General features: G+C 40.2%; 1 protein-coding gene across 10 annotated transcripts in view; it reads right to left on the reverse strand.

Moving 5' to 3' along the window:
* The window catches only part of RYR2 (ryanodine receptor 2), a 787,495-nt gene that overhangs the window by 309,914 nt on the left and 464,626 nt on the right, over positions 1–12,955 (reverse strand). For all 10 annotated transcript variants that reach the window (XR_012434021.1, XM_065543167.2, XM_065543147.2 and 7 more), the window contains exon 24: positions 12,668–12,771. Coding sequence is in view for 9 of the 10 variants with exons in the window: in XM_065543167.2 (XP_065399239.1) it covers positions 12,668–12,771 (104 nt within the window). In the remaining variant the exon portion in view is untranslated. The remainder of the gene's footprint in view (positions 1–12,667; positions 12,772–12,955) is intronic.

Consider the following 12,955-nt stretch of genomic DNA (forward strand, 5'->3'; position numbering starts at 1 on the left):
TGCAAAGCTGATAGAAAGGCTAGAAAAGCACAAAATAAGGGAAGCAAGAAAGGATTAGTTGGGAGTGGGTTCTTGGCCTTACATGCATTCAGCAAATATTTACTACTAGATTAAGCAGCAGGGATCGGTAATGTAGCATTTTAGTACTTAAACTACATAGCTGCAGAAAAGTAAACAGACTGTTAGAAAGCAAATGTGAGGCACCCTAGATAAGCATTTGGTAGGTAAAAACTCAGCTACTGATTGAGCTTTATCATTTATTTATTAATCCATTCATTTGATGAATATTTACTGAGCTCTATATAAAATTTGAAAGATGGTAACGAACACCAAGTGAGATGCCTGCTCTCATGAAACATATGGTCTGGTGGAGTACAGAGGCAACCATGTAATTCCCACAAACAGGGAAGGCTTCCATACTGGGAGTACAGAAAGGATGAGTACCTATAGAAGTAAAATTGTTGAGTCAAGGAACTCAGACATGTTCGAAAGAAGTGAACCTGACCTTAGATCTGGCAGGCTTGTCCAAACCACGGCCTGCGGGCTACATGTGGCCTAGGACAGTTCTTTGAATGGGCCCAATACAAATTCATAAACTTTCTTAAAATATTATGAGACTTGTGTGATTTTTAAAATTTAGCTCATCAGCTATTGTTAGTATTACAGTGTATTTTATGTGTGGCCCCAGACAATTCTTCATCTGCTATGGCCCAGGGAAGCCAGAAGATTGGACAGCCCTGATCCAAAGGATGAGAGCCAGGCACAGAAAGGAGCATTCCAAGAAGAGGACGTGTGGAAGATCTTGTGGTGGAAGGGAATGCGCAGACAGGCAAGCAACAAAAAGGTCAGTGTGACTGCAAGCAAGAGAAAAAGGGCAGCCTCACTAATAATGAGGCTGGTGAGAGGGGAGGCCACATATTTTGGGATACTTTGGCAAATTAAAGCACCATATTCAACTTAAAAGCCATTAGGGGATTTTTTTTTATTTTTTTATTTTTATTTTTATTTATTTATTTTTTTAGATGGAGTCTCGCTCTGTCACCCAGGGTGGAGTGCAGTGCCATGATCTCGGCTCACTGCAACCTCTGCCTCCTGGGTTCAAGCAATTATCCTGCCTCAGCCTCCCAAGCAGCTGGAATTACAGGCACTTGCCACAATGCATGGCTAATTTTTGTAATTTTAGTAGAGACAGGGCTTTACCATGTTAGCTAGGCTGGTCTTGAACTCCTGACCTCAGATGATCCACCTGCCTCGGCCTCCCAAAGTGCTGAGATTACAGGCTCACCTGACCCACCGTGCCCAGCCCCATTAAGGGATTTTAAATAGAAAGATTGACATGGTCACCTAAATGTTTGAAAAGAACACAATGGCTACAAAGTACAGAATAGATAGAGGTGCTATTGCATTCTGTTTGCTAGTATTTTTGTTGAGGATTGCTGTGTCTATGTTATTCAGGGATATTGGTCTATAGTTTTCTTTTTTGTTGTATGCTTGTCTGGTTTTGGGTGATACTGGCTTCATAGAGCAGTTAGGGAGAATTTCCTCCTCCTTGATTTTGTTGAAACAGTTTCAGGAGGATTAGTATTAGTTCTATGTATGTTAGGTACAATTCATCTGTAAATCCATCTGATCCTGGGCTTTTAATTGCTGGGACACTTTTCATTACTGACTCAATCTTTTTTATTCTTCTTTTTTGGAGACAGTCTCACTCTGTTACCTAGGCTAGAGTGCAGTGGTACAATCCCAGCTCATCACAACCTCTGTCTCTCAGGTTAAAGCAATTCTCCTGCCTCAGCCTCCCAAGCAGCTGGGATTACTGGCGTGCACCACCATACCCGGCTAATTTTTGTATTTTTAATAAAGTCGGGGTTTCACCATGTTGGCCAGGCTGGTCTGGAACTTCTGACCTCAAGTGATCCACCCACCTCGGCCTCCCAAAGTGCCAGGATTACAGGCATGAGCCACCGCACGTGGCCACTGATTCAATCTTGCTACTCGTTATTGCTCTGTTCAGGTTTTCAATTTCTTCCTGGTTCAGTCTTGGGAGGGAGGCTGTGTGTTTTTAGGAATTAAGTGGGTTTTATATCAGGAACACAAGCATGGTTCAACATCTGTAAATCAATAAATGTGGTATGTCGCATAAACAGAACCAACAACAAATACCATATGAGCATCTCAACAGACGCAGAAAAAGCATTTGATAAAATTCAGCATCATTTCATAATAAGAACTCTCAATAAACAAGGGATAGAAGGAACATACCGCAAAATACCAAAGGCCATATACGACAGTCCCACAGGTAACATTATGCTGAATGGGGAAAGTTAAAAACTTTTCCTCTAAGAACTGGAACAAAACAAGGATATTTTCTCTCACCACTACTATTCATTACAGTGCTGGAAGACCTAGCCAGGGCAGTCAGGCAGTGGAAAGAAATAAACGGCATCTAAACTGGAAAAACTGAAGTCTAATTATCCTTGTTTGCTGACAATTTGATCTTATGTCAAGAAAAACCTAAGGACGCCACAAAAAACTCTTATTTGATACATGAATTCAGTAAAGTTGCAGTATGTAAACTCAATGTACAAAAATTGGCAGCATATCTATAGACCAGTAACAATCTAACTAAGAAACAAATCAAGGAGGCAATCCTATTTACAATATCCACATAAAAATTAAAATACTTAATTGAAATACCTAAAATACCTAATTAAAATATATTTAACCAAGGAGGCGAAAGATCTGTACCAGAGAAACTACAAAACAATGATGAAAGAAATTATAGGTGATGCAAACAAACAGAAAAACAGCCCATGATCAAGAATCTGAAGAATTAGTGTTAAAATGACGATACTGCCCAAAGCAATCCATAAATTCAATGCAGCTCATATCAAAATACCAATGTCATTTTTCACAGAATTAGGGAAAAACAATCCTAAAATTCAAATGGAACAAAAAAGAGCCCAAATAGCCAAAGAAATTCTGAGGGGGACAAAAAGGAGGCATCATATTACCTGACTTAAAATTTTATTATAAGCCTATAGTAACCAACACAGCATGGTACTGGTATAAAAACAGACAAATAGATCAATGGAACAGAATAGAGAACTCAGAAATAAAGCTACATATTTACAGCCATATTTGTTGGCGTTCACAAAGCCAACAAGAGTACACATTGGAGAAAGGATACACTCTTCAATAAATGTTGCTGGGAAAACTGGATGGCCACATGCAGAAGAGTAAAACTGGTACAAAATCAACTCAAGATGAGTTAAGACTTAAACAAAAGACTCAAAATTATAAAAATACTAGAAGAAAATCTAGGGAAAACTCTTCTGAACATTGGTCTAGGCAAATAATTTATGACTAAGACCTCAAAAACCCAGGTAACAATAACAAAAATAGACAAACAAGACCTATTTAAACTAATAAGCTTCTGCACAGTGAGAGAAAGAATCAACAGAGTGAAGACACAACCTGCAGAATGCAAGAAAAAATTTGCAAACAATTCATCTGACATCAAACTACTCATTCATCCAGAATATGTAAGAAACAAACAATTCAACAACAAGAAAAGCATCAAATAGTCTCATTAAAAAGTGGGCAAAGGACATGAATAGACATTTTTCAAATGAAGACATATAAATGGCTAACAGGTATATGAGAAAATGTTGAACATCACTAATCATCAGAGAAACGCAAACTAAAACCAAGATGAGATATCGTCCTACACCAGTCAGAATGGCTATTATTAAAAATGCAAACAACAAACAAACAAAAAACAGACATAGCGAGGATGCAGAGAAAAGGGAACTCTTATGCACTGTTGGTGGGAATGTAAATTAGTACAGCCTCTATGAAAAAATAGTACAGAAACTTATCAAGGAGCTAAAAATAAAACTACCATTTGATCCAGCTATCCTACTATTGGATATCTACCCAAAGGAAAAGAAATCGATATATCAAAAAGACACCTGCACTTGTATGTTTATTGCCGCACTATTCACATCAGTAAAGAAACGGAAGGAACCTAAGTGTACATCAATGGATGAATGGATAAAGAAAATGTGGCATAAATACGTAATGGACTATTATTCAGCAGTAAAGAAGAATGAAATCATGTATTTCGTAGCAACATGATTAGAATTGGGGTCATTATTTTAACTGAAATAAGCTAGACCCAGAAAGACAAATACCCACGTTCTCATTCATAAGTGGATGTTAAAAAAAAAATCTGTACACATGAACATAGAGTGGAATGACAGTGAATGGAGACTTGGAAGAGTGAGGGGATTGGAAGGGAGTAGATGACGAGAAATTACTTAATGGGCGCAATATATATTAACTGGGTGATGGATACCCTCAAAGTCCTGACTTTTGTTACTTTATGCATGTAACAAAATTGCACATGTAGCCTGTAAATTTGTACAATGTTTAAAAAGGCAAAAAAAAAAAAAAAAGGATAGAAAAGAGAGCATCTAGGGTGTATTTCAATTGGATCTGTTGGAAGGATATTATAATTTCACATGTGAAATAATGGTAGCTTAGACTAGGTTAGTATAGGGTGGCAATCATGTTGGAGTTGATGATGTGGTGATAGTAACATTAGTAATGGAAGAAAACAAAGAAGTCGATGGATTAAAAGATCAATAGAAAGCCATGGGTGAAGGGAAGGGATATGTCCAGGATGACTCCCAGATATCCGAGTTGTGTTCTGGGGGACACTTAACACAACAAGGGAAGGAAACTGAAAGAAGCCTGAGATTTGAAAGTATAAAAAAGTCACAAAGTTTGAGGTACATTTGCAATATCTAAGCAAGTTGGCATCTGAGAATGTTATGTGCTGGATACCTTTTTAGGACGAGGCACATGATTGTGAATTTAAAAAAAAAAATCATGCTATGGACTTCAGGTGGTAACAATGTGTCAATGTAGGTTCATCAATTGTTATAAATGTACCATTCTGTTAAGGGCAGCTGCCTGTGGAAACAGGGGGCATATGAAAAGTCTCTGTATCTTCCCTTTAACTTTGCTGAGATCCTAAAACTGCTCTAAAAAATAAAGTTTTTTTGTTTGTTTGTTTTTAATTATAGTTCCTGACTTCATGGAGCTTACACTCTAGAACAAGCTTTTCCAGTCCACAGCCCAGGATGGCTTTGAATGTGGCCCAACAGAAATTCATAAACTTTCCTAAAACATTATGAGATGTTTTTGTGATTTTTGTTTTAGTTCATCAGCTATCATTAGTGTTAGTGTATTTTGTGTGTGGCCCAACATAATTCTTCTTCCAATGTGGCCCAGGGAAGTCAAAAAATTGGATACCACTGGTCTAGAAGGGAAGACAAGTATTAAATAACCTCAGAAAGTGGTATTACAAATTGTGGTGAGAGTTATAAAAACACTATCAGGTGTTATAAAGGAAGTGAAGGAAGTGGTGAGGAAATTCTTATCAGGGAAGTGATATTTAGATGAAGACCTGAGGGATGAGTAGCAAGGAGCTCCTTTAAGGATGAAATGAAGAATTTTCCAGGCAAAGGGAACAGAATAGGTGAGGCAGGAAAAAGTTTAACTCATTACCAGGAAGAGACCATGAGGGCTGGAACATAAGGAACAAGGCAAAGTCAAAGATTGGTGCAAGGCATGATGACAAACAGGAGGTGTCAAATTGTCTGGGTCCCGCACACACTTGTGAAGACATCAGACTCCATTCAAGTTCCATGGGAAGCCACTGAGCAGTTTTAAGCAACATACGAATGAATGCATGTGTATGTATGAACTCAGGTTGCTGTGTTTAGAATAAAGAAGGCAAGCAGGAGGACCAGGTAGGAGATGGCAATGGTAGTGTGGGTGACAGATGATGGTGGCTTGGACCAGAGTGACTGCTGTGGAAAGGGAGGATGGGGGAAGAGTGATGTATACTTGGGAGGACCTGATTTTGGGTTAGAAGTAGGAATGAAACTAAGGGAAGAGTCAAAGGTGATTCCCAGGTTCCTTGCCTGTGTAGCAGGATGAAGAGCTACGCATGTTGAAAGTCTCAATGGACTCCCAAATGCAAATACAGGGGACATAAGGCTATATAGGTCTAGGGCGCTTCTGATGCATCCAGGGGAAAATGTCAATGGAATGATAGGACATACAATTCTGTCACTCAGAGCAGATGTCTGGGGTAGAGATGGACATTTGGGGAGGTATCAGCACCTGTGTGGTAATTAAGTCATGGAGTGGTGAGAACACCTTCAGAGAGTTTGCACACTGAGAAGAAATGGCCCAGGACTGAACATAAAGATTCACATTTAGAACTTGGGAAGATTGGCTGGGTGCAGTGGTTCACACCTGTAATCCCAGCACTCTGGGAGGCCGAGGCAGGTGGATCACCTGAGGTGAGGGGTTTGAGACCAGCCTGGCCAACATGGCAAAACCCCATCTCTACTAAAAAAAATACAAAAGAAAAAATAACCAGAGGTGGTGGCGGGCACCTGTAATCCCAGCTACTTGGGAGGCTGAGGCAGGAGAATCGCTTGAACCTGGGAGACAGAGGTTGCAGTGAGCTGAGATCACACAACTGCACTCCAGCTTAGGCAACAGAGCGAGACTCCTTCAAATAAATAAGTAAGTAAGTAGGGAAGATTGTTGCCAGCAAGAAACCAAAAAGAAGAAAGAGGAGGAGGAGGAGGAGGAAGAGACAGAAAAAGGAGAAGGAGAAAGATAAGGAGAAGAAGAGGAGGAAAAAGGAGGAGAGGAGAAGAAGAAAAGTGAGAAGGAGAAGAGCAAGAAGGAGAAGAGAAAGGAGAAGGAGAAGAGGGAAGAGGAAGGAAGAGAAGAGAGGAAAAGAGGGAAGAGGAGGAGAAGAGGGAGGAGAAGAGGGAGGAGAAGAGGAGGGAGGAGAAGGAGGAGGAGAAAGATGAGAAGAGGGAGGAGGAGAAGAGGCAGGAGGAGGAGAAGAGGAAGGAGGAGAAGAGAGGAGAAGAGGGAAGAGAAGAAGGAAAAGAAGAAGAGGAAGGAGAAGAGGGAAGAGAAGAGGAGGGAGGAGAAGGAGGAGGAGAAAGATGAGAAAAGGGAGGAGGAGAAGAGGCAGGAGGAGGAGAAGAGGAAGTAGGGGAAGGAGAAGAGGAAGGAGGAGAAGAAGAGGAAGAAGGGGAAGGAGAATAGGGAGGAGAAGAGGGAGAAAGAGAAGAGGGGGAGGAGAAGAGGGAGAAAAGGAAGAGGGAGGAGAAGAAGAGGGAGGAGGAGAAGAGGGAGAAGGAGGAGAGGGAGAGGGAGAGGCAGAAGGAGAAGGAGGCAGAAGGAGGAGGAGGAAGGAGGAGGAGGAGGAAGAAGGAAGAGGAGGAGGAAGGAAGAGAAGGAGGAGGAGGGGAAGGAAGGAAGGAAGGAAGGAAGGAAGGAAGGAAGGAAGGAAGGAAGGAAGGAAGGGAGGGAAAAAAAGGAGGGGAGGGGAAAGGAAGAGGTGGGTGAGGAACGGAGGGGAGGGAGCGGGAGGAGGAAGAGGAAAAGAGGTATGAGAAACTAACTTGCGGCCGGGCGCGGTGGCTCAAGCCTGTAATCCCAGCACTTTGGGAGGCCGAGACCGGCGGATCACGAGGTCAGGAGATCGAGACCATCCTGGCTAACCCAGTGAAACCCCGTCTCTACTAAAAAATACAAAAAACTAGCCGGGCGAGGCGGCGGGCGCCTGTAGTCCCAGCTACTCGGGAGGCTGAGGCAGGAGAATGGCGTGAACTGCACTCCAGCCTGGGCGACAGAGCGAGACTCCGTCTCAAAAAAAAAAAAAAAAAAAAAAAAAAAAAAAGAGAAACTAACTGGCTGTCTTGGACAAAAATTCCACCTCTCCCCTTATCAGTTATTTGTCTCCCTTCCATATTGCTTTCCTCCCCATCCCCGTGTCCTGGGTCCCTACTATTCGTCCCACCCTTTGCCACATACGTGCACAAGCACACTACATCATCTAAAAATAATTTTCAGGAAAAATATTTGGCTAGGGGAAAAAATATCATTGTAGTGTCACCATATTTTTGCTAACTTCCAAAGAAATAAATTCTATGAATGTGTATTATATGTTGATTAAAAATCCTTATACCAATTATTTCTAAAATGTGAACTGTTTATTCAGAAATTTAGATCTGGAATTTGGAAAATAATAAAAACTAAACCAGAAATTGAACCTTTGGTAACACTGATCACATTTGAGGGGTGTCTGGCAGGCATGATCCACCAAGCTGTGCTGTTCTGAGAGTGTCCCAGTTTTGCAGTACTATACGATACACAGATGATGATGATGAAAGTCTAAAGTAAGTTGTCACTGTCAACAATTTATGTTAAAAAATCACAGAAACAGCACCCAAAATTCATATTTCATTAAATCACTCCTCAACCCGAAATAAGGGATATTCTGGAATAATTTCTGCTTATTTGTTATTTGGAACTTCTAAAGATTTAAACAAATGAAGCTGTTCACCCTCCCACGATATATTTATTAAACAAACAAACAAAAAAACCTACACTATGCTTCCTCTGTCAGACATATGTTGCTAAAGGCTTTATCAATAGCCTATTAGTCCCTATAATAAATCCATGAAGAAAATACATTATGATCCTCATTTTACTAAGGAGAAGAAAACCTAGGGTTCAGAGGAGTTGAGTGACTTCAGCAACATTTCTTTGGTGGAATAAGGCCTTAAGTCCAGACAACCCAACTCCAGAGTCTGTGTTCTTACCTACCCTGCTCTGGGGACTGCCAATTAAATAAGTGAATACAGGAAATACAGGAAGACAGTACTGTACTTTCTCTAAACCCCTGGAATTGGGCATGGTACGAATCTTAGAGAAGTATAGGTGTTTTCCCCTAATTCGATTTGTAAATAAATAAATAAAAATCAGTCCATCATAAAACCATATAAACTAGCTGTAAGAAAATCAACAAAGAAATGTTAAGCATTTGCTTGTGAAGAGGGTGATTTACATTCATCAGAGAGAATAAAACCACAGTATGTGCAGTCTGAAGATTAACCAAACCAGCCACCAGCAGCTGGTAGGCATGACACTGGATTACATGTAATAGTCAAAGGCACAACATGCTAAATGCAAATACAGAGATTTCTACAGTCCAGAATTTACTCTCTGCAATAGCTGGCTCAGGTGTCAATTGCTAAAATGATAGGGAACGCACTGCAAATTTAAATTATGTTAGACCATGACCTTTCAATAAAACATTCTGTTGCAAAAGATGAAGAAATAATGAGCTGCCATGAATTACTAAGCTAAATATACAAGCCTCATGTCAAGAGCACAAAGTAAGATCAGAGATGCTGAATCCAAGTACTCAGGACACAGGGCTGTATTCTTTATTACAAGCAAACCTTGTAATTTTTAACCTCTGGTTCTCAGTTTACTTGATGTGTATTTATCACTTCTTCTTTTAAGTTCCTAGTAGAACCTAAGCTCAATCTATGCCTAATATGTTTATTTACAAGACAATCTGCATCCTGGAGGATATAGAGTTATACATCACTTCACAATGGGGATACACTCTGAGAAATGGGTCTTTAGGCGATTTCAGCATTATGTGAATATTGTAGAGTATACTTGTACAAACCTAGATCACAGAGCCTACTACACACCTAAGTTATACGATAGAGCCTATTGCAGCTAGATTACAAACTTGTACATGTTACTTTACCAAATACTGTAGACAACTGTAACACAATGGTAAGTATTTGGGTATCTAAATATAGAAAAAGCAATGCATTGCACTAGGATGTTAGGACTGCCATGATGTCGTGATAGGAATTTGTCAGCTCCATTGTAATCTCATGGCCACCATCCTATATGCAGTCCATCATTAAGCCAAACACTGTTAGGTAGAGCTCATGACTACATAACTGAGCCCAAATTCTAGAATTTGAAATGAAGTTTAAGTTTTGTGTTCTGGGTCCCTGTTAAAATAATTCCAGTGTAAATAACTCCTTATGACTCTTAACAAAACTGAAACAAGCAAAAAGGACTAAAGTATAGTTTTGTACATAATATAAAAACATATTAGGATAAGTCATCTATTTGAACAAATCCAGTTCTACAGGGCATCAGGGATGGAAAGAGGACAAGAGTAAAGTTACCAGCTTTGCAAAAACATTCTCTTTACTTTTCTATATCAAAATTTGAAATTATATTTCTTCCTTTATTCCACTGCAGTCCCATTATTCCATCCGCAAAGTTAAGTGGCAAAATCAAGAGGTAAATTGGCAACAATCACTAAAAAGCAAATTTGCCTTTACAGGTGATATAAAATACTCTACAGTAGCTTTTCTCAAAACACGTGCTCAGGCTGGATGCAGTGGCAAGCTCCTTTAGCCCTAGATACCCAGACTGAGGCCAGAGAATCACTTGAACTCAGGAGTTGTAGGCTGCAGTGTGCCATGGTCAAGCCTATGAATTGCCATTGCTCACCAGCCTGGGCAACATAGTAAGACTCTGGCTCCTTTTAAATTTATTTTTATTACTAGTATTTTTGAGACAGGGTCCTGCTCTGTCATCCAGGTTGGAGTGTAGTGGTGTGATCACAGCTCACTGGAGCCTCAATCTCCCAGGCTTAATCCATCCTCCCACCTCAGCCTCCGAGCAGCTGAGACTACAGGTGTGTGCCATTATGCTCAGATAAGTTTTATATTTTTTGTTGACAGGGCGTCTCACTATGTAGCCCAGGATGGTCTCAAACTCCTGGGCTCAAGCCATCTACTGGTCTTGGCCTCCCAAAGGGCTGGGATTACCGGCATGAGCCACTGTGCCCAGCTGACTTTGGCTCCTTAAAAAACTAAAACAAAACCAAAGATATGTTGCTCAGATAAATAGTCCTCAAAGGTATGCTCTGAAAAGAGGCTGCTATGGTCAAATAAGTTTAGTAAATACCATAAACAGACTTCACCCCAAAGTTCTGAAAAGTCCATCAGCAAAAATTTTGAAATTATTTAACTCTTTGAATTTAGCATGTTTTAAATATATTAAATCAGTGCTTCCCAAATTACTTATGGTGAAGAAGTAATTTATTTTTTAATATTCGGGTTTCATTTTCTGATATCATGCAATAAAACTGTTAGAGAAAATTGAATTCTCAAAATGAAGACATATAGGCTATGACCTCACATTTCTTAAATTATTAGATTCAATATATGTAAAACTGCTTCCCTAAATTGGTATAGAAGTTTATAAATACTTACTCTTAATATCTTATTTAGTCACAAATCAGTAACAATTTGTGACTGGCCCAGTCCCTGGTCCACAGTCCACATTTTGTGGACCTGTATTGTATCAGATCACTATCGGGAGAATCCACTCCCAATAGTTACATGAGTTCTGTTCTATTTCCTAAGTATCTTGGCTGGTTTGAGAAATAAAGGGAAAGAGCACAAGAGAAATTTAAAGCTTGGTGTCCAGGGCAGACATCACATGTCAGCAGGATCCATGATGTTCTCTGAGCCCTAAAACCAGCAAGTTTTTATTAGCAATTTTCAAAAGGGGAGGGAGTGCACGAATAGGGTGTGGGTCACAGAGATCACAGACTTCACAAGGTAATAAAATATCACAAAGCAAATGGAGGCAGGGTGAGATCACAGGACCACTGGATGGGGCGAAATTAAAATTGCTAATGAAGTTTCGGGCACGCATTGTCATTGATAACATCTTATCAGGAAACAGGGTTTGAGAGCAGACAATCTGTCTGACCAAAATGTATTAGGTGGGAATTTTCCTCATCCTAATAAGCCTGGAAGCACTACAGGAGACCGGGGCTTATTTCATCCCTTCGGCTTAGACCACAAAAGATGGCATGCCTTGAGGGGGCCGTCTATAAACCCACCCTCAGGGTGCATTCTCTTTCTCAGGGATGTTCCTTGCTGAGAAAAAGAATTCAGCGATATTTCTCCTATTTGCTTTTGAAAGAAGAGAAATATGGCTCTGTTCTGTCCGGCTCACCCGCAGCCAGAAGTCTTATCTCTGGTGTTCCCTGACATTGCTGTTATCCTGTTTTCTTTTTTCAAGATGCCCAGATTTCACATTGTTCAAACACACATGCTCTACAAACAATTTGTGCAGCTGACACAATCATCACAGGGTTCTGAGGCGACATTTATCCTCCCCAGCTTACGAAGAAGATGATGGGATTAAGAGATTAAAGTAAAGACAGGCTTACGAAATCACAAGGGTATTGACTGGGGAAGTGATAAGTGTCCATGAAATCTTCACAATTTATGTTCAGAGATTACAGTAAAGACAGGTGTAAGAAATTATAAAAGTATTAATTTGGGGAACTAATAAATATCCATGAAATCTTCACAATTTATGTTCTTCTGTCACAGCTTCAGCCGGTCCCTCCATTCAGGGTCCCTGACTTCCCGCAACAGATCACAAAATCCTCATCATCCATAATTCCCATAAATATCTGTAGGACACCCTTTGCGAAATACTGATGTAGAACAAAAGGACATAAATGAACAGGGTCAAAGTCTTATTCTCAACAAATACTGATCCAATCCACTTATGCATTATCAAAAGTTCTAGCTGCAATTAAAAATCACTTCACAGCTGAATTAACATATAACATCGATACCTGTTTTTGTGTTTTGGTTTTTGTGTTTTTCGGAAACACAGATTGGAAAATAGAAAAAGTTAAGAAACTCACTTCAGGGTCTCAAGCGACATTTGTAAGTTGTAATTGCGCTCCTGTTCAGGCAGCTTGGAGAACTCCACCAGGCATGGGTGCTGTCTCTTGTTGTCATCTCTAACCTGAAACAGGACAGGAAATTGACATATAATAGTCTCCAATGCCATGCACTAGCAATGGAATTCAACTGTGTAGTGGAAAGTGGAGGCGGAAGGCAAGAAGGAACACCCAGATCATCAACCCCTCAAAGCTACCCCCACAACCTCTCAGATGCAGTGAATATCTGAGGTCACTGGTAGAAGCTGG

Source organism: Macaca fascicularis, chromosome 1, assembly GCF_037993035.2.
Source record: "Macaca fascicularis isolate 582-1 chromosome 1, T2T-MFA8v1.1".
Lineage (NCBI taxonomy): Eukaryota > Metazoa > Chordata > Mammalia > Primates > Cercopithecidae > Macaca > Macaca fascicularis.